Source organism: Gadus macrocephalus, chromosome 21 (assembly GCF_031168955.1).
Source record: "Gadus macrocephalus chromosome 21, ASM3116895v1".
In the NCBI taxonomy this organism is placed as follows: Eukaryota; Metazoa; Chordata; class Actinopteri; order Gadiformes; family Gadidae; genus Gadus; species Gadus macrocephalus.
The window spans coordinates 6,197,279-6,221,890 of NC_082402.1; the positions used below are offsets into that span (position 1 = coordinate 6,197,279).

At 45.4% G+C, this 24,612-nt stretch overlaps 3 protein-coding genes across 6 annotated transcripts in view; 2 read left to right on the forward strand and 1 right to left on the reverse strand.

Annotated features, from left to right (window-relative positions):
* The first annotated feature begins 1,417 nt into the window (after positions 1-1,417).
* Positions 1,418-8,537, forward strand: eif2b4 (eukaryotic translation initiation factor 2B, subunit 4 delta). 3 transcript variants are annotated; one of them, XM_060042265.1, is made up of 14 exons: positions 1,418-1,535; positions 2,094-2,131; positions 2,310-2,472; positions 3,105-3,332; positions 3,876-3,958; positions 4,208-4,234; positions 4,703-4,794; positions 5,263-5,377; positions 5,617-5,693; positions 5,857-5,959; positions 6,072-6,199; positions 7,062-7,239; positions 7,709-7,889; positions 8,255-8,537. In XM_060042265.1, exons 1-14 carry the CDS (start codon positions 1,514-1,516, stop codon positions 8,452-8,454), a joined length of 1,635 nt encoding a protein of 544 aa, XP_059898248.1. In that variant the 5' UTR covers positions 1,418-1,513; the 3' UTR covers positions 8,455-8,537. The 3 variants fall into 3 exon arrangements, with proteins under 3 accessions (XP_059898248.1, XP_059898249.1, XP_059898250.1); XM_060042266.1 differs by having other exon boundaries at positions 3,108-3,332; XM_060042267.1 differs by lacking the exon at positions 4,208-4,234.
* Positions 8,533-12,271, reverse strand: atraid (all-trans retinoic acid-induced differentiation factor). Its single transcript, XM_060042297.1, has 7 exons — positions 11,959-12,271; positions 11,673-11,806; positions 11,440-11,508; positions 11,034-11,105; positions 10,800-10,921; positions 10,326-10,426; positions 8,533-9,815 (listed from the first exon to the last, which is right to left on the reverse strand). The coding sequence occupies exons 1-7, from the start codon at positions 12,058-12,060 to the stop codon at positions 9,711-9,713; spliced, it is 705 nt and encodes a 234-aa protein (XP_059898280.1). The 5' UTR covers positions 12,061-12,271; the 3' UTR covers positions 8,533-9,710.
* A 766-nt stretch (positions 12,272-13,037) lies between these two features.
* The window catches only part of snx17 (sorting nexin 17), a 28,178-nt gene continuing 16,603 nt past the window's right edge, over positions 13,038-24,612 (forward strand). Inside the window, exons 1-4 of one of the 2 annotated variants that reach the window (XM_060042272.1) lie at positions 13,040-14,116; positions 18,285-18,359; positions 21,378-21,495; positions 23,659-23,723. In XM_060042272.1, coding sequence (XP_059898255.1) covers positions 14,057-14,116; positions 18,285-18,359; positions 21,378-21,495; positions 23,659-23,723 — 318 coding nt within the window. In that variant the 5' untranslated portion in view covers positions 13,040-14,056. Of the gene's footprint in view, positions 14,117-18,284; positions 18,360-21,377; positions 21,496-23,658; positions 23,724-24,612 lie in introns of both variants that reach the window. The other variant, XM_060042273.1, reaches the window with a different exon arrangement.

The following is a 24,612-nucleotide window of genomic DNA, read 5'->3' on the forward strand; positions in this document are numbered from 1 at the left end:
CCTCTGGCAGCTGAAGCTACACGCCTTGCTGTGGCTGGTCAAACGGAACCAAGTCAGGTGTTTCTGTGAGGTTTGGTCCCTTTCAACCAGCTACTGCGTCGTGCATTCAGTCAGCAGACATCAACGAGAATCAAAGACAATAGTTGCATGTTACTGAAGTTCCTGTTGTGGCCGCTAGGCCGCTATTTCCCCATTGTATTGGCCCAGTGATGTCGGTAATGGCAACTCCTGATTATCGACTGTTTTTTTTTTAGATTATTTCATGCAAGTAGTGTTGTCTGAAATGGTTTTGTGTTGTGATGCTGTTTGTTGGAAATAAAAATATTTGATTGGCAATATTGATACCGTTTCTATTTGTTTAAATGTTTATTTACTGTGTTTGAACATTTGTGATTCTCGCAAATTCTCCCTGTATTAATTTCAACACCACCAGCAATATTATCATTTTCATCCGATCAACTCCTCAATCATCACTTAATTAAAAGCAATTTTCAGGATTACATAATTCAACCTGCTGTAGAGAGAAATCTAGTGGTGTTGTAAAATATTCTCTGTGATTACACATTTTTCAAAAAAATAAAATAATGATAATAATTCTGTGTATAGGCCTATTCATCTATGCATCTATACATTTTATGTAACTTATACCATATATATTGTCAAAATATATATTGTTAAATAAACTACTCTAATCTCAAGAATTAGTTAGTAACACATAATCTAGAGCATTAGATTTAAATGTTGTTGGTCTATTTAAAAGCTTTACCGATAAGCTATATACCAGTCACATTTTATAAGAACACTTTCTAAATTGAATTGAATTTCTTGATTATCTTATCTTATCTTCTTATCTTATTACGGTGCATATGTATATATATATAGAGTATCTATTTATTTATTTTTATATTTTATTTACTCTTGTCTTTTTCAGTACTTATTATTCAATACTTGCTTATTGTTTATTGTTTACTGTTTATTGATTGTTAAGATCGTGCGCAACGAATACGAATACCAAGACAAATTCCTCATATGTGTAAATGTATTTGGCAATAAACCTTTTCTTCTAAATCTCACCAAGCAAAATAGAATTTAGTAAGTGACAGTTCTCTAATGTAGGTCTACTTACTTCCAGAATGGTTTCTTGACTTATAGAAAGAAGTTATGTTGGCGGATATAATCTTTCAGAAGAATATGATAAAAAAATTCGAACATTCAAAGACTATCTAAATTAGAATAATTTTTATGAAATTAAACATGCCTGTTCTCCACTAGTTTAACTCCTCATTAGTTCACTACCGCTGGTATCCACCGGGAGGCGCTGATGCCTGTTCACCACTAGACGACTCCCTCAGTGGTCCTCAGCGGCTGTCCACCAGGGGGCCCTGATGCCAGTTCATCACTTGTCGACCAGCTCAGTGTTTCAGTACCGCTGCTGTCCACCGGGGGGCGCTGTGAAATCCAGTCACTAGTCCTGACTGTGAGGGTCGGGAAGCTCCGGAGCGGCGTCGTAAACATGGCAGACAGCGGGGTGACAGGTGAGTCTCCTGGAGAAACAACAGTTTACTACAAGAAAACATGCCGCTATTAAATAACTAACGCTTCGTGGTGAGTGCTGGTGAACGATCCGTGACACAAAAAGTGGAGTGTTTCCACAGCTCGTCCCCTGACGAACAAGTTGATGGTTAATTTGTAGCGCTAGCGTTAGCACTAGCATTACCGGCGGTGGCCGCTTGTTACATGTTGCTATTGAAAGTTATTGCATCATCCGTCTATGTACGCATCAATGTGTGAAAAATGAATTGTCATATTCGATCCGATTAGCATTGTGCTACTTGTTGCTTCTGTTGAGCCGACTCACTTTAAGGACGTGGTTGCCATGAGGCTCAGGGACCAAACTTGAGTCATCCATCCAGGAGCCATCTGGACTGTGGGGGCTTGGGTCAGCGTCACGGTGGAGGCTGCTGGGCACTCAGGGGACCGTGTAGGGGACGGTGTAGGGTTGTAGGGTGTAGTGGACGGTGTGTAGGCTATGAGATTCATAACACACCGCAACTCTGATGTGAACAAGAACTCGTCCCTCGCTTTTGTTACAGATGGAGCTGAGAAAAAAGAAGACATCACGAGAGTAAAGGTGAGTCTTCATGATGGACGTTTCATACACTCTCGGGAGGTTTGATATTGTTGTTGTTCTGAAAGACAGATGGCTTTATGGTACATAGTAGTAGTACCATAAAGTACTAGTGTATATAGTAAAGTGTTTAGAAGACCAGCTGGTGACCGATCTACACGCACCGTCCTGTCTGCGGCAGAATGAGGGGAAGGAGCTGTCGAAGGAGGAGAAGCAGAGGCTGAGGAAGGAGAAGAAATCGCAGAAGAAGAACAAAGAGAAGAAGGATGAGCAGGACGCGTTGGCGAGCGAGAGGGAGAAGAACTGCGCTCCCTCCACGCTTTCACAGCCGGCCGCGCATAAAGGTACAGGACGGACTGTCACTGCAGCTCTGCCTGTGGAAATGATGTCTATGAGAATACATCACAGTTTATAGTGTTGTAGTAACCATTGTTATTTGTTGACTATTTGTTTAGACAGTGGTCATTCGTTGATCATCAGTAAATACAGAATCTTTTTATATTGAGTAAAAGTAGGCTTATATCACTAGATCTATGCTTTTTTGCATGAGCTTAGTATTTATCCACTGCTTGGTTCTTCACTTGAAAGTATAAGGATTTATTTACGCTGAGAAATCCTCTTATCTCCCTCTCACCCGCCAAGAGTAATTTCTTGACCTACTTTCTCTCTGTGTGTGTGTCTCTCTGTCTCTCTGTCTCTCTGTCTCTCTGTCTCTCTCTCTCTCTCTCTCTCTCTCTCTCTCTCTCTCTCTCTCTCTCTCTCTCTCTCTCTCTCTCTCTCTCTCTCTCTCTCTCTCTGTCTCTCTTTCTTCTGTTTGTCTGTCTCTGTCTCCTCGGTCTCTCCTGTCTCTCTCTCTCTCTCTCTCTCTCTCTCTCTCTCTCTGTCTCTCTGTCTCGTCTCTCTCTCTGTCTCTCTTTCTTCTTTTTGTCTGTCTCTGTCTCTCTCTCTCTCTCTCTCCCCCCCCCCCCCCCTCCAGCAGAGACGGCCGCCTCTCCACCCGTCCAGGCGGCCGTCTCGGAGCCCCCCGCCCCGGCCGCCGCCGCCCCCCCTGCAGACAAGCCGGCCAAGAGCAAAGCGGAGCTGAAGGCGGAGCGGAGGGCGCGACAGGAGGCCGAGAGGGCCTCGAAACCCGGCAAGAAGGGGGACCCGGGGCCCCAGTCCACGGCCGGCAAGCCCAAGGCCCCGCCCAGCGAGCTGCAGCCAGGTACCGGAGCGCCGGGGGCGGGACAGGCTGGTGGTTCAGCCTAGTGGTTTAGGCTGGTTTGACTTCCAGCCTAAAGGTTCGGGGTTCGATCCCCGAGGTATGCACTCTACCTGTAGGTGTCCTTTATCAAAACGCCTCCTGCTTATTTAGTACATTTTGGGCATTTTATGCCCCAAAAGGCGCTTCTATCTAAAACTGCATTCATTCATACACACATTCACACACCGACGGCGGGGGGACAGCCAGCTCTGCCAGCAGGGGGATCAACCCGCTCTACCTCCTGTGCTAAGCCGAGCCAAACTCTTACAAATATCAGTCCAAGGCACTTAGGATACAGTTTTTAAGTAAATAGTGCTACATAGAATTAAGATTTTCTGCCTCAGGATGTCGCAAGCAACGTAAAGGGTTTATTGTTGTAATGGCCCCCTTCTTCTTCTTGTTAAATCACCAAATGTTAAGAGACTTAAGTACTCAATTGTCTTCTCATTAATTTGTGAAAGCGTTTGTTCTCATCGTGTTTGTTTGTTCCTGGTGTTCCTCCAGTGGTGAAGAGGCTTCCTGAACACGTCCAGGTCGACAACCCCGAGGTTCTAAAGAAGCTGGCCAAGAAGTTGGAAAGGCAACAGGTTGGTACTTGTTTGCGTCTGCTTTCAGGCTGCCCCCAAAAACACACAAAAATACATCGGGTCGTTGGCTGCTATCCGAAGCGCGTCGCATCCAAAACGACGAGGACGATCGATCCAGGCACACGATACGACTTTACATAGCTACAAAAACAATGGCCGCTCTTTCAAGCCAGTGTTTGATTTCTCAACTGTCATGACGAGAGCTTGCGTTCCTTACCTGCATGTGACTGACGCTAGCACTCCTCCTAGACCCCCGGTCGCGGTGCTGCTCTGAAGGTATCGTTGTCAAGTCCCCGGGGCCTTACCCCCGTGTTTTTTTTTTCTTCCGTTGTTGGGGTATTTTAATCGGTCTGTGTTATTTTGGAAATGGGTAAACGCTCACTGTGTTTGTACACCGGCACTATGATAGAGAGTCACACACACAAACAGATGGCTGGTTTTTGTCGTGTCGTGTTTGTGATTAGATTAGTTGAGTTGTTCCAGAGGTTAGTGATTTGCTGTGCTGTTTTTTTTTATTTGCTTTGTGTGTGTCTTGCTGTGACGCGTTCGGTCCGATCAACTGACCTTTTTGATCAACAATTTGCAAAACACCAATCGAGAAATTATCACATTTATTTTCCCTCAATAATCCAAAACGTTTTTTTTTTTGTAAATTCTTAAAAACGGAATGGATCCCCGCAAAGCCCGCTTAGGCAAAGCTGAGCTGTACTGAACTCTTTCTCCTGTTGCCCCGATGACCTCCAGATCCCCCTGCGGTCCGACTACGGCTACAAGGTCAGCCTGTTCTCCCACCTCCACCAGTACAGCCGCAAGGCCCCCCTCACACAGCAGCTCAGGTAGGCCCCAGAGCACCTCCTCCACACACACTCACACACAGCAAACCTGCATAGTGGGGACCCTTTATCCTAAACTGCATACAAGCGTTCACTAGTCCCACATGTCATTATTAAGCTGGTAGGTGGCGATCTTTCCAAAGGATGCATACATACGGGTAGACTGCAGACTGTGGTGTTTGAAACATTACAGCCGAGTGAAACGTGTGTTTGTGTGTGTGTGTGTGATGATTTTTGCCAATGTACTATGCTGCACTTTAACTATTTTAGTCTCTGTATTTATTGTCTTTTGTGTGGACTGGACTAAATTGTTACTGTGTGTGTGTGTGTGTGTGTGTGTGTGTGTGTGTGTGTGTGTGTGTGTGTGTGTGTGTGTGTGTGTGTGTGTGTGTGTGTGTGCGTGTGTGTGTGTGTGCGTGTGTGCGCGTGTGCGTGTGCGTGTGTGTGTGTGTGTGTGCGTGTGCGCTCCAGCATCCCCTCCACGGTGATCCACCCGGTCATCGTGCGGCTGGGTCTGCAGTACTCCCAGGGCATCGTGGCGGGCTCCAACGCCCGCTCCGTGGCCCTGCTGCACGCCTTCAAACAGGTACCTCCCCCCACCCCCCCACAATGTATCACAAGGGCCAATCAGGTACCCCCCACAATGTATCATAAACCTCAGAGCTTTGGATGTGAGCTTGGAATTGATCTGTGTATTGCATTAGCTTATGTTTTAAAATGTGTTTCAAAACGGCATGATATTAATATGGCCAATGTCAGTATTGCCCTGGTTTGTGAGTCAAAGTTTCTGTAAATGTTCTGAATCCATTTTCTTTGCCCTTCAAGGTCATAAGGGACTACGTTACCCCTCCAAACGAGGAGCTGTCTAGAGATATGGTGAACAAGCTGAAACCCTATATTAGGTATTTGAGAAAACAAGTTTGCATCCAACTTACCAAAATATCATCAGCATACCATATCGTTTTTGATATTGTGCTAGATGGTGGGGCAGGCAGTAGGTGACATATTTTTCTGTGGTCCACATCATGAACACATAATATGTAAGTAAAAACGTTCTCCTTTCAGTTTTTTAAATCAGTGTCGCCCCCTGTCTGCGAGCATGGGCAACGCAATCAAATACATCAAGAAAGAGATCTCTAATATTCCCAGTCAGTGCAAAGAAGAAGAGGTGATTGTCCCCATCATTTCTCGATTCCACAATCAACAGAACGCCCATCACAAAAAACCCATACGATCGCTCCCTCGACACCATTACGAATCCCTTTTCTCGCCACGCTCAGGCCAAGACCAAACTACAGGACTGCATCGACCGCTACATCAGAGAGAAGATCGTGCTGGCGGCCAGAGCCATCTCCAAGTACGCCATCGAGAAGATCAGCGACGGCGACGTCATCCTCGTCTATGGCTGGTGAGGTTCCAACACATCTGCTCTGCGCCAGGGAGAGGCGGGGATCTTCCCTGAGCCAGGGTGCAGCCCAGCCATATTTTATACGCAACGCTGGAGCGACTCAAACGCCATGGATGACCTCCATGAAGATCCCTCAGTAGCGTGTCCATATCAGGGGTTCCCAAACTCTTCTGGTCAGGCCCCTCTTTGGGAAACGGAAGTCATTTGTTTACGTACCGTCTGCAATTTGGCCATTCTGCCTCACTGCAACACATTCAATTCTCCCTTCTGTAGTGTATTTACCAGTATATTACACAGTTGACCGACAGAGTTCATAAGAGCAGGCCCGGAGCTATACAACATGACGCCCTAGGCGATATTTCCGAGCGGGGGGGGGGGACTTCAGCGAGCTTCAGTGATGGTTTCAATAACAATTCAATAGCTATTCCCCATTCCCTCCATTCCATTTCGAAACGTGTTTGGACAGCATGTTTTATTTCGCTTGTTTCATTAAAATTCATTAATTAATTAAGGCCGCCACCAGGGGGTGCCGCCACCAGGGGGTGCCCCCAACGCTTTTGTCGCCCCCAACGCATATGCCGCCCTAGGCGACCGCCTAGTTCGCCTATGCCTAGCGCCGGCCCTGCATAAGAGTTACATTTAAATGTTTTAAATCCCAGAAGGGAAATGTGAGATTCGTAGGACACATTGACAAGCAGGTAAGGGTCATAAGGGCATGCTGCCGAAGTTGGCCTCCATGTAGACGACAGGTGGACTTTGGCATCCTGAGCTCCTACCCGCCTCACCTCTGAACCCACCATCCTACCCTCCACGCAACTCGACCTAACCTCATCTCCCCTCTGGTCCCCCCCCCCCCCCACAGCTCCTCATTGGTCAACCACATCCTGTGCGAGGCCTCTGAAAAGCGCAGGAAGTTCCGGGTGATCGTGGTGGACAGCCGGCCGCGGCTGGAGGGGCGCGAGGCACTGCGGCGGCTGGTGAAGCACGGGATCAGCTGCACCTACGTGCTCATCTCCGCCCTCTCCTACGTGCTGCCCGAGGTGCGTTCAATCAAACTTTATTCGTATGTCGCGACGTGCTGAAGTACCAAATGGCTCACAAGGGGGGAGTGGCAGAACGAGATCATGAAGTACAGTTTAAGAGGATTAAACTGAAGGAGAAAAAAACGTCAAAAAGCTTAAAAAAAAAAATCGGATTGTTTTGAAAAATGTTTGTAAAAGACATTCACCGATGGTGACAGCTGTGAGAGCTGAGGACCGTAGAAACGTAATGCTGCTTCCCCTTAGGTCTTAGTTCAGCACCATAGGAACTGGTTTGCTGTTCCTGTAAGCGAGACAACCACTAATGAGGTTCCCAGCAGACTTCTAAAGGTCATGCGATTCTGATAACGACAATGAACTCTCGGTTGTGACAACTGTCTTCTCCCACTTCCCTAGTCTCGAAGCTCAACCTCGCAGTGAGCCTCTCCCTGAAATACCTATCTGGTGTTTATCATCCGCTGACTGACAGGTATCCAAAGTGTTCCTTGGGGCCCACGCCCTATTGGCCAACGGCTACGTGATGTCTCGCGTCGGGACGTCCCAGATCGCCCTTGTGGCCAAGGCTTTCAACGTGCCCGTGCTGGTCTGCTGCGAGACCTACAAGTTCTGCGAGAGGGTGCAGACGGATTCCTTCGTGTCCAACGAGCTAGGTACGGCCTGCCGCGCCTCGCTCCCATGCCCCGACTTGATTCTCGGCCGAGGTTCTGGGTTCGATGCCTTGTGAGGCTCAATCCTGAAGGCTCTAATTTTGCATTAATGAAATGTGTCTTAAATAGGAATAGCGACGTCGCCTTCGGTAAACGTTGCATCTGTTAAATGACTAAATACTCTACGGATGTGCACTTAGAGGCCGTGTTAGCGAGAACTTTATCGACTCGTCGAAAGACGCACACCGTTTTAATTTATCAGACTGACGAGCGCGTTAAGCGCGATCGGTGCTATCGACTTCCGATCCTCGTTCCGACGAAAAACGCGGCCAAAAACAAAACCTAAAACGTGAACATGTGACCTCCAGACGACCCGGACGACCTCATGGTGACCCGGAAGGGGAAGACCCAGCTGGAGGGCTGGCAGCAGGTGTCCCAGCTGGGCTTGCTGAACCTGGTGTACGACGTGACGCCACCGGACTTCGTGGACCTGGTGATCACCGACCTGGGCATGATCCCCTGCACCTCGGTGCCCGTGGTGCTGCGGGTGAAGAACGTCGACCAATGACCTCACACACACACTCTGTCACACTCACACACCATCGAAAGGGCCGTGCTTCTGGCATGCAATAAATATATATCTGAATATGACATGGTTGGTTGGTTTATTGTTATTCTTTTGGGGGGGGGGGCAGAATTAAAGATTTTCCTTTGTATATATCTATAGATTTATATGAAACTTGTTCAATAAACAAATTATAGAATCCCATGCTATATCCAAAGGGCAAAAAATGTTGAGAGGGAGGGTGACATATTTTCTCAAGGCAAATACAATTTAAGTGAAGAACCAAGCAATAGAAAAAGGTTTATGCAAAAGAGATGTATATAGAGGCTGTTCGTTTAAGCTGTCAGTTTGAGTGGAGATTATCGTTAGAGGACCTAGCTATGCTACTGCTATGTGGCATATTTAAGTACATTTACTTCTAAGGTAGTCCAACTGTGCTTAGAAGGACTGCTGGTTTCAAGTTCTTAAGTCTTCTACCAGACAAGGTATGGAAGAAGTGTTAGCAGCGCATATTGTAAATTTGGCTGATGTCTATTATGCGTGTATACAGCTATATACGCATGGCATTACTAAATATACAGTATGGGGACAATTTTAAATGTCGGACTTAACATTACTATTTATCTTGTGTAAAATGTAACCAAAAATATGAACTGCGTTTTCTTTAAGGAAGTGTTTTAAGACATTTCTTAATAAATCAAGTTCTGATTGCAAAGATCTTTGAACAACCACGTCCCATTATGAACTCCTACAAAAAGTCACATTAATGCCCAATGCGTAAAATATGGATCAAAATACAGCATAATCCAAGTTTCGCAATAGAAGCTATAAACATGCGTATGTACATAAAAAAAATAACGTATTATTGCTCAAAATACGTACAGCAACAAATTCTTAAAAGTAAAATTCTTAAAATGTAAACATTGAGCCCTTTCAAATCCCTCCAAGGTCAGTTCTATCATTTTAAAACACAGCTGATGACCTACAGTCAGTTGCATCAGATAAAGTTATCAGTAAAAGGTTGTTAAAAACATAAAATCATTTTTAAAATACAAATAATGTCTTCTTGGATGCCGTTTCCCTTGATTGAGACATAGACGCTTTTGAAAAATAAAATAAATCATAAAATAAAAATACCGTTTGGAGTAGTGGCAACATGTTGTCAGTATTAAATGAAAATGGTGTCAGTTTAAAACGTGTGGATATTAAAAACAAGAAGCAAAGCTTCCAAGCCAGGGAGGGGCCAGGGTTTAAAAAGGTCAGTTGGTCTTGACTTTGCGTCTCTGGACGACCCAGAGCAGGATGGACAACATCACCATGCCGACCCCAATCGGAGCAAACACCTGGATGAACGGGAACTCCCCCTGCAACAGCGTAGGATTCATGAATTAAAGTGACAGAGGAAGAGAGGAGAGACATCAGTAGGGTTCAACCGACAATGGGACCGTTTTCTGACCCCACCCAACCTAATCAACAGATAACAGTATTTAGGGGGAGGGGTTGGCCACTACTATTACTACTTGATTAGACATTTAGCAGATGCAGCTTTAATCCAAATCCTCCAAAATAATGTCCTTAATTAGCATGTAGGGCTTAAGCTTCTTATCAAGGGATGCATTAGATTACTACAAGTATTTGGCTGATGCTTTTGTCCAAAGCGACTAACCATAACTGCGTTCAACACTGAAGATGCCAACCAAAAAGTGAGAGAATCCTGGAAGAATACATAATTCTTTGCCGCTTAAGTTTAAAATGCAAATGCTGCAACATAGAGACATTGCATTTTTTATTTTCTGTGCCTGGAGGTAACATTAGACTGCGAACGTTGAGGTCTCTAGCTGACCAGCCCCCGAGCACCCAACCCGCACACACACCTCTCGACGACATTTGTATCCATGGTAACCGTCGATGCAGCGGCAACTGAAGAACCCGGGTCCGTTGGGGGCACAGCAGGAGTTCTCGGGGCAGAAGAGCGCTGTGGGGACGTTTGTAATGTCGTGAGAAGGGTTTCAGGGGGACGTGACGTTAGACAAAGGACAGCTCTATATAGTATAGGGACATTTTTAAATATCAGACTTGACATTAGTATTTACATTGTGGAAAATCTAACAGAAAATATGAACTGCACTGTCTTCAAGGTGGTGTTATAAAATTACATTTAGGAAATCAAGGTCTGATGGCAAAAAACTTTATGAGGAACAACCATTTCTACAAAGTAACATTTATGCCCAATATGTAAAATATGGAATATGCCTAAAATACAGCATAATCAAAGTTTGTCAGTCTCTCAACAGAAGCTACTTGCACTTATACTAACGGCATGTACTGTGGAACTGCGCTGGACTCACTCATGCGTCTGGTTTCATTGCACATGCTCTTCTGACCCCGACAGATAACACTTCCCTCAGAGACCGCAATCGATTCCCATGATGCATTGCCTCCAGGACACAGCAGGTTGGTTGGCAGTAATCTAGAGGGGCGTCAATAAAGCAATAAAAAGCACCTGATCCAACAGGATTGGACTGGTCACAATGGTGTAGTATAGCGCAAATAAAGTCTGAGCTTCGGAACGCACTACTTACATTTCATTTAAAGCAGAACAGCCTTGAAACACAAAGTCACTGATGTTCACAATGGGGTTGCCGCTGAGGTCACTGGGTGGCAAAGGAACACAAAACAGTTATGATAGTAAAACGTTTTTATCTATAAAATAAATGTGATAAAGTTCAGTATTTATACTTGTATGCATTTCAAGTTAGGTGCATGTGTTTTGTTAATGAATGGAGGCAAGGCAAACATGACCGTCTGGGACAGACATCACTGCGGCTGTTAAAAGATTGACTGTCTTATAGCCAGCCAAACCGATGACCTCTTGATCTCAGGATTGTGATTGACTTTCGGAGGAGACTGAAGTTCTAATCATCAAACGTTGTGATAAGGCTCCAGCCTTTGTGGTGTATTGACTGAGGCCAGAGAGAATTCACATACATGACAACCGCTGTAGACGCATCTTGTAGGTCGTCGATCTGGTCCAAAGAACAGTTTGACAAGTCCAACCTGCAGATCAAAAAATAAATACACTGTAAACTTAAGGGGGGTGTAAGAGAGACATCTAGCTGTCCTCAGCTATATGAACTAGCAATCATCAACAGAGAATTATTTTATAAGAAGGGTTAAGATGATGCAAGTGTAAGGTTAGTTCTCCTCCATTAAAGGCTCACCCTATGACGTGCACCGTGGTGCTGGAGTTGAGATTCTGGAAGCAGCATCGTCCCTCGACCCGGCCGTCGGAGGAGGAGCAGAAACGGCCCACCACGGTGTCGTTTAACAAAGTCCCGTTGCAAGTGTGACATATCTGCAATTGAAACACAGCAGTAAGTGGTGAGACTACACCACATCCCATTATGACAAAACTCTCTGACCTCATACAAAAAGAGGCAGCTTCACAGATTTACATTTGAGTTGTAGGTGATGTACTCCAAAACATATCTAGTCTTTTATAATTACCTGCAGGTCGGCAAGATGGCAACTTGTGTGTATTATAAAATTAATGATGAAGACAACCACTGCTGGTCTTGGCTGGAGGCAACCAGCTTTCATTTTGATCATTAGTCATAAGACCATAATATAAATTAAAAACCTCTACACATCAAGTCTATTGGAGGGTATTCTTTCGATAAAAATCCCTAGGCGGTGTTAAAATAAGACAACATCTCCCCGGCTGGCCTTAATCCAACTGCGGGGTTTCTGTTCGTATTTCAGTTCTATGAGGATTGAACCTGAAGAGGTAAACAAACGTCATGTGTTTTGAGCGCAGTCAGCCTCTTCGAGCACCTCCTTCCTGCGCAGCGTTGCGCATAGGCTCACGATACATAGGTACAAGTTTTACGTTATATTTCCCCTCAACGTAATTTCATAAAGGAAGTATTCACTCAAGATGCAGCCACCTTTATTATTAACGAATTATGAATGGGAAATCTTGCCCAATCATTTAAATCTTGAATCGGATTGTAAGACTTTCGTTAATTCTTTATTTGATTGTTTTTTATGTATAGTTTAGTGAAGATTTTCACGCAGGCTAAAACAACGGAAAATAATTTGAAGACACTAGTTGAAAAGATGACTTTACCAAGTGACACATGCAAATATATCATATTTTACAGTGTCTCACAATTAAAATATTTGATACATAAAGAAACTCATGGTTTAGACTTTAAACCATGAGTGGACTTTCTCTCTCCCACGCTCTCTCTTTCTCTAGCTCTCTTTCTCTCTTCCTTTATATCCCTCTCCATCTCTCTCTCTTCATCTCTTTCTAGCTCTCCCTCTCTCTCTCTTTCTCTGTCACTTTGGAGAGAACCATTACAGAGGAAAGCTACATATAACGGCTTTTTAGAGGTAAAACCGGATACATTCAAACAGACGTGTAAACATGAATACTCTCTTTAAATATGTATAAAACAACGACATGGTAAATTCATCTCATATATATTAAAACAGCGCCTCAAACACGTTGTGTAACATCAAACAGCCACCCCTCTAGTGAACAGCAATGGTTTGACCCGATGGATTGTTGCATTGCTGCTTGATGGGCCATCAGATACATATTGAACACGTTAAAGACAGAGGACACCTTTGTCGACCCGATAGCTCGGCTCATATCGCATCTTTTCTCCCGTTATTATCCCCTTCTGTGCATTATTTCTCTTAAATCTCGTAATAATACCGGACAACCCCCCAGGTTTGCCTGCTTGTCCCCGCTGGTTCTGCGTTACTGTGGGCTCCTCGACGCGGGGCTTTGCGGGAACAAACTGCACATTTTCTTCCCGAAAGTTGACCAGGATACGTAATTTAACGGACGTGTCTACGTGTGAAAAACAGGTATTTACGGAGGGGGGCATTTGTGACTCATCTCCCAAATGAGAAACGGACGAGGTAACAATAAAGGTATAATTATTATCACTGGCTCAACATGGCTGCTTCCCTGGCGGTGGGGATAAAAGTTTAGCCCAGATGTGGGAGAAGTTTGATACGAATGGTTTCCTCTGGCATTCGAGTTACTGGCTAAACGAAACTTGTCACCAGTCTCTTCCAACCTGGTGCGATTCTACCGCTAGAGAGCTGGCCCCTAACACCGCTCTGTGGACTGAGAGCTGGCCCCTGACACCGCTCCGTGGACTGAGAGCTGGCCCCTAACACCGCTCTGTGGACTGAGAGCTGGCCCCTGACACCGCTCCGTGGACTGAAAGCTGGCCTCTGACACCGCTCCGTGGACCGAGAGCTGGCCCCTGACAACGCTCGGTGGACTGAGCGCTGCCCCCTGGCACCGCTCCGTGGACCGAGAGCTGGCCCCTGACACCGCACCGCTCCGTGGACCGAGAGCTGGCCCCTGACACCGCTCCGTGGACCGAGAGCTGGCCCCTGAGAGCGGGCCCCAGACAACGCGCCGCTCCGTGGACCGAGAGCTGGCCCCTGACCCCACACCCCTCCGTGCACCCCACACCGCTCCGTGGACGGTGACTGCAGTGGCCCCGGTGACGGTGGAGAGTAGCCCGGAGCCAACGGGGCTGTGAAGGACTCACTGCGTCGATCCTGGTCGTCTAAAATGCATTTCTCTATACCTGAGACAGAAGTTCGTTCGGGGGATAATGGATCAACCTTTGTGGTGAGATTAATTTTGTTAAATATTTTGATATCTTCAGTTCACACACCCTATATGCCCATGTTGCTTCTACTGTAGAAAGGCCGTTGCATGTAGCTTTCCTCTGTAATGGTTCTCTCCGAAGTGAAAGAGAGAGGGATATACAGTTATACAGCCTCTCACTTTGTGTATTCGACCCCACTGACCATATCCAAACAGCTTGCTTCTTCAATGGGGACTAAGTGTGTCCCTCTAATATAGTCAACACAACCTAACACAACCTAGTCAGTAGTCCTTAGCCATACTACCTCAGAGGGATATCCATGTGGACATGGTTAACATGTTATGCAATCCAAAATACTTGCAGCAAAGTTACCAGTGGTTGCCTAATCGAAACAAACCAGCCAACATTGAAACCTTCTGCTAATAAGCTGAACAAACCAGACATGGCCAGCGTCTCACATGTGAATGCACTGGTGTTGTTGTGGAGTTGTCATTGCACTTGATGGATTAGATCAACCCATCACAACCCATTTCCTGCCCTATATGCAAACGAAAGCCTGGTGTTCTGTGAATGTTCTCATTATGTGCCGTTTGAACCCATGTTAACTATTCCAGGTTTATTCCATCAAGCTGCGTTTTGTTATTGTTGTACAGAGTTATTTACAGAGTTGCTTCCCCTTAGCAACTCTTAGATCGAAGTATTAGTGAGGCTGTATGTATCTCTGAGTTCACCTCCTTGTGGTTAACAATGGTCTTGCAGTAGGATAAGTGCTTATGAAAGGTATGTGACTCACCAAGGGATGGGTATTATGTATATTTAATATTATGATCAATAGTAATACTCTTATTGTTTAGTTCAACCCTGTAAACATCTGCGTTTAACATTTCAGTTTGGCCCAGACACGTTTATTCTTCCAATAAAAGCCTCTTATTCATGGGATCAATAGTTGTATAATGCTGCACACAGAGTTGTGAGTAATGCTAGTTTTCCAGTTGTTCTATCTCTGGGATGAAAAGTTATTTCTGGGTAAAGTCTTGACACTCTGCTCTGCATGCTGGGTTTCACAATCTCTATCATTATGTGCTTTTATAGGGACAAATTAAGGTGTGTCTGTCTGTCTGTGTCCGTCTGTCTGCGTGTACACATTCGTCACGAATGCCCAAGAATCCAGATTCAGTTTAGGAGGTCTAAGCATTGACATAGATAATATGCAGTGGAGAAGTGACCGACACCATCCATTTGAATAAACATAACATATTTTCTGGCTAATATTAGCTCTCGATCCACACACACACACACACACACACACACACACACACACACACACACACACACACACACACACACACACACACACACACACACACACACACACACACACACACACACACACACACACACACACACACACACACACACACACACACACACACACACTGTGGTTATGACTGTATTGCAGTGTTGTTTGGTAAGGGCTAGTCTTCTATCAGCAGACTGTGTGACCTCCTCTATAGCAGGTTGCCAACAGGATATAAATTGGTGAGTTCGCAAAGTCAAGAGTTTTTTTTGTGGTCTGCACCTTTGAACTGTGAGGCTGTAGAATGTGTACTGTAGAATGTGTTTGTGGGGCAACTTCGAAATGAGTGTAGTATAAAGCCGCACTTCATATGTCAGGACTTTGTTTACTGCTGTTTCTTGTATTTCCTTGTTAATGGGCTACACTAGAGTCACTGTTTGTGTTTGCTGTGTTGAAATTATCCAGGGTTGTTTACTTTGGGGTGGAGGGAAGTTACTTTACCCTATGTCTGGAGACTTACTAACTTAAAGTAACAGTGTGAGAATGCTTCTGTTAAACTTTAATCTCCGCATCTCAGATCCTTTTCTAGCAAAAAAATAATCCAGTCAGCACTAGCAGTCAAATATGAAATCCAAAACAAGTTTTGTTTTGACAGGTGATGTGTGTTTTCATGGAGAAGATGTGGGCTACTCGCACATTACACTATTCATGATAGAAATCGAGCACCACCTTTTAGATAATTTTCACAGCTGCGCTTCTTTGCAGACTTTGTAGAAGAAGCAGTTTTTAATCAAATAAGGATGTGACGTGATGGAAGCTTGTGTTCCATGCATGACAGCAGATCCCTAGCGTTTCCGTTGTCGGATAATTACCGGTCATTGACCGGGAAAAAAATGAGGAGGACCGACAATTCTAAATGTCTCCGGTCAAAATGACCAATAGAAATAATTCTCTGCCCAATTTGAATTGTGTTTAAATATGCTACAGTGGTCATTTGTTTAGCCAATTCATGTTAAACAATGAGGGTTTTGATTGACCCGACCCGGGCCTTTGATCGAGCGTTTGTGTTTTTTTTAATCATTGCTTTATTGGCCTAATCTGAGGAGAAATCTATGCCATACACAGAAATATTATAGGCCTTTATTACACGGGTCTTCTCAATGCCGTGGAACGCTCCGTTCACTTGCATGGGTAGTAGTCCGGTAAATTGTCAACCCCAGAGTCTTCGGCTGCTAAGCGACGTCAACGTCTTTGGCGGACTATTTCACTGCTGATCCACACTACGAATACGTGTAACGAATCAATTGTAAAAAGACACAACATGTTAAGTTATTTTTTAGTTTTGGCAATTAGCCGTGTAATAAGTGGGATAATGTATAGAACGTATCTGGTCATTATCCCGATAATGACCGGCGTTCTATACAATATTCCTTACATATATATTTAGCAGAGTAGGCCTGAGTAACAAATGTGTACAAAGTTACACATGTATTAAAAAAAATGTTCGGTTGAAATCGGGCTCGGGCTCGGGCTCATAATTACAGTTAATGTGTCGGTCCGGGCCGGACTCGGACAGAGCGTGCAAGGGCTCTGGCCGGTGCGGGCTTGATTTACTGGGACCGATCTAAGCTCTAATAAAGACTGCTCAGCGAAGTCGCTTTGGGGAAGGAAGAGTCACGAGGCTTATGCGCATTGCAAGCAGCAGATACACGTCTCGATGCATTTGAAAAAAACAACGTTAAAATGAAACCTTCCAGGTCACATGATGGGCACCAATTTTTTCCAGCGGAAACACCGGGGAGGGCGACGAATGAGTCCCCTCCAACTGTAAAACAATATATATTATTCCTAGATAAATTATGTAATTGAAAACATACATTTATGAGAAGCCGACTCCACTATAAAATAATTTGCACCTAAACACTTCTAAAGGTTTTGTTTATGGCCCTCCTATTTATCCTGCTCATTTGTCTGCCCCGTTTGTTACTGTAGATCATTTAGTAAGGGATATTATTGATATCATAGATTGTGGTCCCCACCTAGTTGTGATGAGATCTGTGCCTTGGTTCCATGGCGGAAGAAAGGTGTCGATGTGAGCAATTCCGGATTACCTGAGTCTCCCCAGCCAACAACTAACTAATTGACATTGACAACCAAGCTGTGGTCAATACTGAAGTCGTACTCGTCTGTCCGAGGAAGAGATGCTAGTGCTGTTCTTTAGCTGAGCCCCAGACTAGCTTTCCTAAAATAGACCAACTAAAAGGACAATTCCTCAAAATGATTTCCTCTGCAGTGTAGACCGTGTCTGAACAGTTTTTTTTTTTTTCAAAAACGAAACCATGCCCTGCTAACCTTAACCGGCATCACATCAACAGTTCTCTCTGAACAGCCCAGTTCCAAAAGTCTGACGAAACCACTGAATACATTTCACACTTTATTCGTTTCCTTCTCTCTTATGAACTCGGAGAGGCTGCCGTTAAACTTCAGACATCAAGGCAGTGTTTGAACATATTGCTTTAGATTCTGTGGTGGTTTGGGGTCTTGTGGGTATCCAGATGGGAAATGAATTATCAAGCTGTGACATTATTGCTTCTTCTGTTTTGTTTTGGCTAACGCTGAATTTTTACTCCACAATACTAGTCTTCGGTCATCTTTTAAGGTTTAAGGTTTAACTCGGTGGTCCTTTATAACCATCTTACGCTAGTTACTATTGCAGCATTACTGTTACCTGAGCTCATCTTTACATCTGAATCTATCCGCCGTACCTCCCTAAAGCTTCCCATACGGATCGATGGGGTTGGCTTTCGAGGAGTGTATCCTTGTGTACCCTCTGCACTGAAGCAAGTAACCACGCTTGACTTTTAATGGGTCTCTGCCCTCCCCCATCCCAGGCCTACAACATCCACGTCAATGGAGTACTGCACTGTCGGCTGCGCTACAGCCAACTCCTGGGCCTCCACGAACAGGTGAGCAGCACGCCTTTCAAGCCATAAGTCGATGGGTTGATTTGATTAAATGGTCCAGCCGTCCCCTGTCTCTGATTTTATTGCGATGGATTGTTGCATTGCTGCTTGATGGGCCATCAGGTACATATTGAACACGTTAAAGACACTGCACACCTTTTCTTTTTTAAATTGAATAGAACTATTCTCGGTTTACATAAAGGTCTACACTAATTAAATGTATTTATGTGCTGTGCTTTTTTCTCTCTCGTACATTTCATAGTCAAATCGCCATTGGCACACGACACAACATTTGCATCGTCTCCGTTTTCTAATCGACTGAATTTAAATGAACCTCGAAGAACGCTGTCGTCAGTGTGTCTCTCTTTCCCCCTCAAATCATTCCTTGATGGCCATGTGTTTTATTCACTCCGAATGTTTTCAGGCCCAGCTGGTCGAAGCCGAGACTACACAGTGTGTTTTCTAGGGGTTGTAGAGAAGGCTGACACAGAAGGAATGTTGTAGACTAGTGTTTTTTTACTGTTATTTTTCTCTCTCTCGGTCTCCGCGCTCCACTCCACCTGCTGGGAGTGTGAATGAGTGTCTGTTCCCGACCGCTGGGTGTGCCTGGTGCCAGCCACACCAAATTGACTCGCTACTATCCTTTTATCGCCTCTAAACTCAAACGTGTTGAAATGCGAACGTGTCCGCTTTAATAACGGCACGCATAGAAGATGCGGACACTGAGTTCATCGTTTACCCTGGTTAACATTACGATTCTCAAAATAAACAGATCTTTTCCGTGAAATGGCAGTGACGGCCAGTTCATAACATCCGCAAAGTATAATTTAATCTATATTAGGAAGGATAGAGAGTGTAGACCACAGAGTCTTATCCCACAGGATAACACACTGTGCAGCTACAAGGAGGTGTAGATGATTACTGTCCGTCTCTCCTTTAGTTCAGCGTTAATAAATAATAAAAGGAATGGCCAAACTTCAATATCCCCCTCCTGATGGCCCCCCTGACGGCAGTCTGACAGCTGCTGTTGCCTGGCAACTGTGTGTGTGTGTGTGTGTGTGTGTGTGTGTGTGTGTGTGTGTGTGTGTGTGTGTGTGTGTGTGTGTGTGTGTGTGTGTGTGTGTGTGTGTGTGTGTGTGTCACCATAACCACAACTCTGCAGGGATGGTAGAGGCTCCAACAAAAGGTCCACAAGTCTCTGTTAGCATTTCAACGTTGACGTCTATTATTTGGTTTTATTCTCGGGTGCGTGAGTCAGATTTATGTCCGGGGCGTGCGTCGGCTTCCAGAGTTCCTAAACCAAACGGCAGTTTAACTCGAGAGAAGACAAAAGACTACCGGGCTGTGTTTCAAATTGACCACCAGCTATGTCGATTAATCCAGAAAACCTTCTGGATCCTGTACTTCAGTAGACCTTTGCATCCGTTGGCCATGCGCGCCAGCACGCACGCACGCACGCACACACTGCTTCTGCAGCCTGCGCGGCTTATTTGTATGCTTGTGCTGACTCGTGCACTTTCCTAGCAGCAAAGGGCAGTCGCGTCGCTTCACATCGGACAGGCTCCCCTCTAAACTGTGTTCACCATAGAATGGAACACCGTTCACAGTCTGTCCCTAAGAAGGGTAGGACAAAACCAAATGGCAGGGCTACCTGCGTTAGTTTCAGATAATTCACGGTTCAGCAACGCCAGCAAACAAGCTTTATTTATTCCGAGGGAAATGACTGTGCAACAGTTTCAATACAAAGGTGGTAAATTAAAGTACTACAGAGTTAGAGTAAAATAAGATAATATAACACAAACTAAAATAAACAAAATAAAAATAAAATAAAGGCTAAAAGATGGTAAAAGGACTACATTTATTCAGTGCTTTGCTAACCGTTGTCCACTCAAAGCGCTTTACAATGTTGCCATACATTCACCCAATCATACCGACATTCACACCCCGACGGCGGTGTCAACCACGCAGGGCGACAACCAGCTCGTCGGGAGCTGTCGGAGTGAGGTGTCTCGCTCGGGGACACCACTATACTCGACACGAGGAGCCAGGGATCAAGCTAGCAACCTTACCAGTCAACCCGCTCTACCTCCTGAGCCACATGCCGCCCCCTGATGACGATGTCGGTGGTGGGTGGGGGGGGGGGGGGGGGGGGTGAATTGCGTTACGGATGGGAATGAATGAGTCAAGGCGGATGTGGGGCAAGGCGCTCTTGAGCCAGGCAGACACTTGTGGTGCCATATGTGTCTCAACGAACCGGCGTTACGCATGGAAATGCCAACGTTGCTGTTGAGCCAATCGGGCTCTAAATATCCAGTGATTCATCTCTGTAGCGGGGTGTGAATCAACCAAGGGAAAAGGGTCACGTGAGACCCGAGCTGGCCGGCGCGGCGAGACGACCGCTTATTGGAGAAGACAAACTCAGTCGCATTACTCATCTGCATGGTCTTCAGCTTGAGTCCCAAAGCAAGAGGCGTCTTTTCTGCATCTGGCTTTGTAGTTTCAATGGTTCATGTTTTTATTAAGAAGGAAGGTAAACTGTTTACCAGCCAGATGAAGAAAAGTCCCCTTTAGGTTTAGAACGAAAATATGATGACCATGCAGATTCAGTTCCAAAGCGGAAGGGGTAGTTCCAATGTTTAATCTGTTTTTTTCGAAGAATGAAGATAGACACTTAATCAGCCAGATGAAGAAAAGTCCCCTTTAGGTTTTGAACGAAAAACGGAAGACCATGCATGATTTAGTTCCAAAGCAAAAAAGGCATTTTCTTCATCTAGCTACGGTTTTGAGTTTGTGTATTCAGGCATGAAGGTACACTGTCTTATCAGCCAGCCCGGTTCCCACTAATTGTGTAAAGGATTGTCTAGGGGTCCTGCAGGCTCTGGCTTTGAACCCCCATGTCCACCCTCTACCTGCGGGCATCCTTTCATCCAGCATTGGATGAAAGCTTCTGATCAATAGCTAAACAGTAACCCCCCCCCTGCATCTCCTTCCCCGACCCCCCGCCCCCCTCTGTGCCGGCAGATCAAGAAGGAGTACGGGACCAACGTGGTGCCTTCCTTTCCCCCCAAGAAGATCTTCACGCTCACCCCGGCCGAGGTGGAGCAGAGACGGGAGCATCTGGAGAAGTACATGCAGGCCGGTGAGATGCTGACGCTGACACTAACCTTTTTGAAGAAAGAGAGGAAAAACCCGATGACTCACCGACCGACCGCCTCTCTCTGCCCTTGGGGTTGGCGGAGCTTTATCTCCCGGTTGCGTCATCGGAGCGTTGCCGTGGCAGACGTTGGGCGCGTGCCGTCTGCCACGGTAGTGTAGTGTAGTGTGACGGGGCGACCTGATTTACCACCGGGTGTGACGTGGTAAATCACCTTTGGGGATGACATCACGTTTTTGTGTTGTGAGTGTCCACTAGGGCTTTGACTTTTGCCCAAAAATCATATTCGAAGTTTGTTTGTTTATTAATATTAATATTAGAATATATTCAAATATTTATTAATAATATTTTGACCATTAAATGCCTTTAGTCAGGCCTGGATTGGGCTTCGCAAGGTTTGTTTACCGGCGTTGCTATGGTTACCGGTCTTGCGTGTTCCAACGGTTTATTAGGTTTCTAATAAATCGCTGTCTAATCAATACTTCATTCACTGCCTCTTCCGTGGTCATTACAATATTATGAATAGACTGCGTCGGGTTCTCCGACGTCTCTCCCTCTTGGCCTGCAAATAACAGGTTTGAATATTAAGGGCTGCCCAATATTCGTTCAAATTTTGATTTATTTTTTGATAATCGAATTATATTAGAATAACGAAGTTCGGAGTCAAAGCCCTTAGTGTCCACCCAGACGTGGGATAGACGGATCAGCCTTCAACCATTGGATGCAGTCGACTGGTTAGACAGGCCGGTGGATCTTTGGACTGTGGGGCAGATTTTGATGTGGCATGCGATCGCTGATGAGCAGCACACCTGCTGGTAAACATTGGGCCCTTGGTGAATTGGCTTCACTAAAGGCGTCAAATGACCCCTGGGCTTGTGGGCTTCAGGACTGTCCCTTGGCAGGATAAGTAGAGTTATAATTACAAAGGTTCTGATGGCAAGGCAGGCTGGGACGGGACTCTAGACGGAATAAACAAAGCCCAGGTTTCATTCTCTTTAATTAGTCTCCCACTGAACCTAACCCTGGTTCGGAGGTTTGTCTTTGTTCCACTGAATGGAAGCAATTATCTAGAAAGAGTGATTCAAGGAACATGTTCCACAGAATCTGGAAGCATGACTTTAAATCGAAAAGATACACAAACAGCGATTCAGGGAACATTTTCCGCAGAATCTGGAAGCATGACTGTAAGTCTATCGGCGTAAAGCTGTAAAGCTATTGGTCGGGCTTTCCGCCATTCGGGCGATTAGGGTTTACCAAAGGGGTCGAAGGTGAGTTTTGGTTATTGACAAAACAAACGGGATTGAAACCTTGCCAGTGGTTTGTTTTAATCCACTCCAGCACAACCTGTTGCAGTAGAACAAGGAACCGTTGTGGCAGTTTGCACACACACACACACACACACACACACACACACACACACACACACACACACACACACACACACACACACACACACACACACACACACACACACACACACACACACACACACACACACACACACACACAGCCTCTCTGTGTTTTTGACTCGCCATTTGTTTACTTCACACCCGAGTGCTTGACAGAATGAGAGATCTCATGGACTACGTAGACATTTACTTTGAGTTCCTTTCTAATTCACCACAATAAAATCTGCTAAATTCGGACTCACTCGATTCTTCTCACAGGGAGGCACTAGTTCACTGCAGTAGCTTCCAAACTTTGCCACTTCACCAGAAAATAAACCCAGACTGATGACCTTTTTTATTTAATTTGTTATTTTAGGTCAAAGCATGTTTACAGCACAGCTACTTAAAAAGTAAGCCTTCTGAGTGTCATAATCCTGGTTTGTTTTTTGTTGAACAGACGTTTTAAGGGCCGAGACTAATTCCTGCCGCAGGACCCTGTAGTAGTACCTAATACTCAGGGAAGAAACTAGAAGCAGTATGGTGAGAGCAGAGAAGATGATAAGCTGTGCCAAACATCTGCAGCTGAAATAACTGCTTCTAACAATTTCCCCGCTTCCAAGACGTGTCATTAAAACGTCCTCTTCTGTCTTTGCTGTGAACATTGGCGGTTAACTGGTTATTACCCTCTATTTGTGTTTGTGTTCATCCTCACACGTCCACCCTTGGTCACCCTGTGTTTGATTCTGTTTTTGTTTCACAGTGCGTCAGGACCCCTTGCTGGGATCCAGTGAGCTGTTGAACTGCTTTTTGAGGAAAGCCCAGCAGGTTGGTTTTCGGCCGCTTTAGTTGTTGTTGGTTTTTTGGAAGAGCTTTGTTTCTTTCGCCTCGCTCTCTCTTTATCGGTTTCTCCAAGCCGACCTCCATGTATGCTGGTAGAACAGTTGAGCGAGGCATGAGTCATTTAATGGGCACACGTGTAAAGAACGGTTGCGTCAGACGTTAAACTGAACGATGATGAAAGTGGCTTCCCTCCCTTCAAATTCTGCTCGCCCTGTGTGGGAGGGAGCCCTCGCAACTTACTGACCCAAACTAATGATGTTTCTAATTTCCAATGTCCACCAACCATTCAAAATAGATCACATGGATTAATACACTAGTTCCTGCCAACACATTTATTAAATGCGAGACGGGAGACGTTCTCATCAAGTGCGGTGCAATAACAAGCGCTTGTTGTGGGTTTGGAGTGGCAGCACGGCAGCGCCCGGGGAACGTGAGAATACGCTCACCGCTGTGGCCACCGCGTTCGTCGGCGGACGGGCGTGTCGCATCTCTTGCCTTTTTCTCTGTCTCTGTCTCTCTCCTCTTTGTCTCTGTCTCTGTCTCTCTCCTCTCTGTCTCTGTCTCTCTCCTCTTTTTCTCTGTCTCTGTCTCGCTCCTCTTTGTCTCTGTCTCCGTCGCTCTCCTCTCTGTCTCTGTCTGTCTTGCTCTGTCTCAGTTTGTCTCTCATCACTCTCAAAATCACACCTCAATCTTGCGTATCTCTTTCCTCTATGTAGTGTGTGTGTGTGTGTGTGTGTGTGTGTGTGTGTGTGTGTGTGTGTGTGTGTGTGTGTGTGTGTGTGTGTGTGTGTGTGAATCTGCGTCAGCAGCAGGTGGTGTAGAATAGAAGACGTGGGGCCACCTGCTATTGTCATCGTTTTCCCTCCCCTCGGAT

Coding starts and splice junctions, on each gene's coding strand:
- eif2b4 (XM_060042265.1), top strand. CDS start 1,514: ATGGCAGACAGCGGGGTGACAG. Junction 1,536..2,093: donor GGCAGACAGCGGGGTGACAG/GTGAGTCTCCTG, acceptor CTTTTGTTACAG/ATGGAGCTGAGAAAAAAGAA. Junction 4,795..5,262: donor CCCCTCACACAGCAGCTCAG/GTAGGCCCCAGA, acceptor TGTGCGCTCCAG/CATCCCCTCCACGGTGATCC.
- atraid (XM_060042297.1), bottom strand. CDS start 12,060: ATGATCAAAATGAAAGCTGGTTGCCTCCAGCCAAGACCAGCAGTGGTT. Junction 11,807..11,958: donor GCCATCTTGCCGACCTGCAG/GTAATTATAAAA, acceptor TTTCAATTGCAG/ATATGTCACACTTGCAACGG. Junction 9,816..10,325: donor GATACAAATGTCGTCGAGAG/GTGTGTGTGCGG, acceptor ACGCTGTTGCAG/GGGGAGTTCCCGTTCATCCA.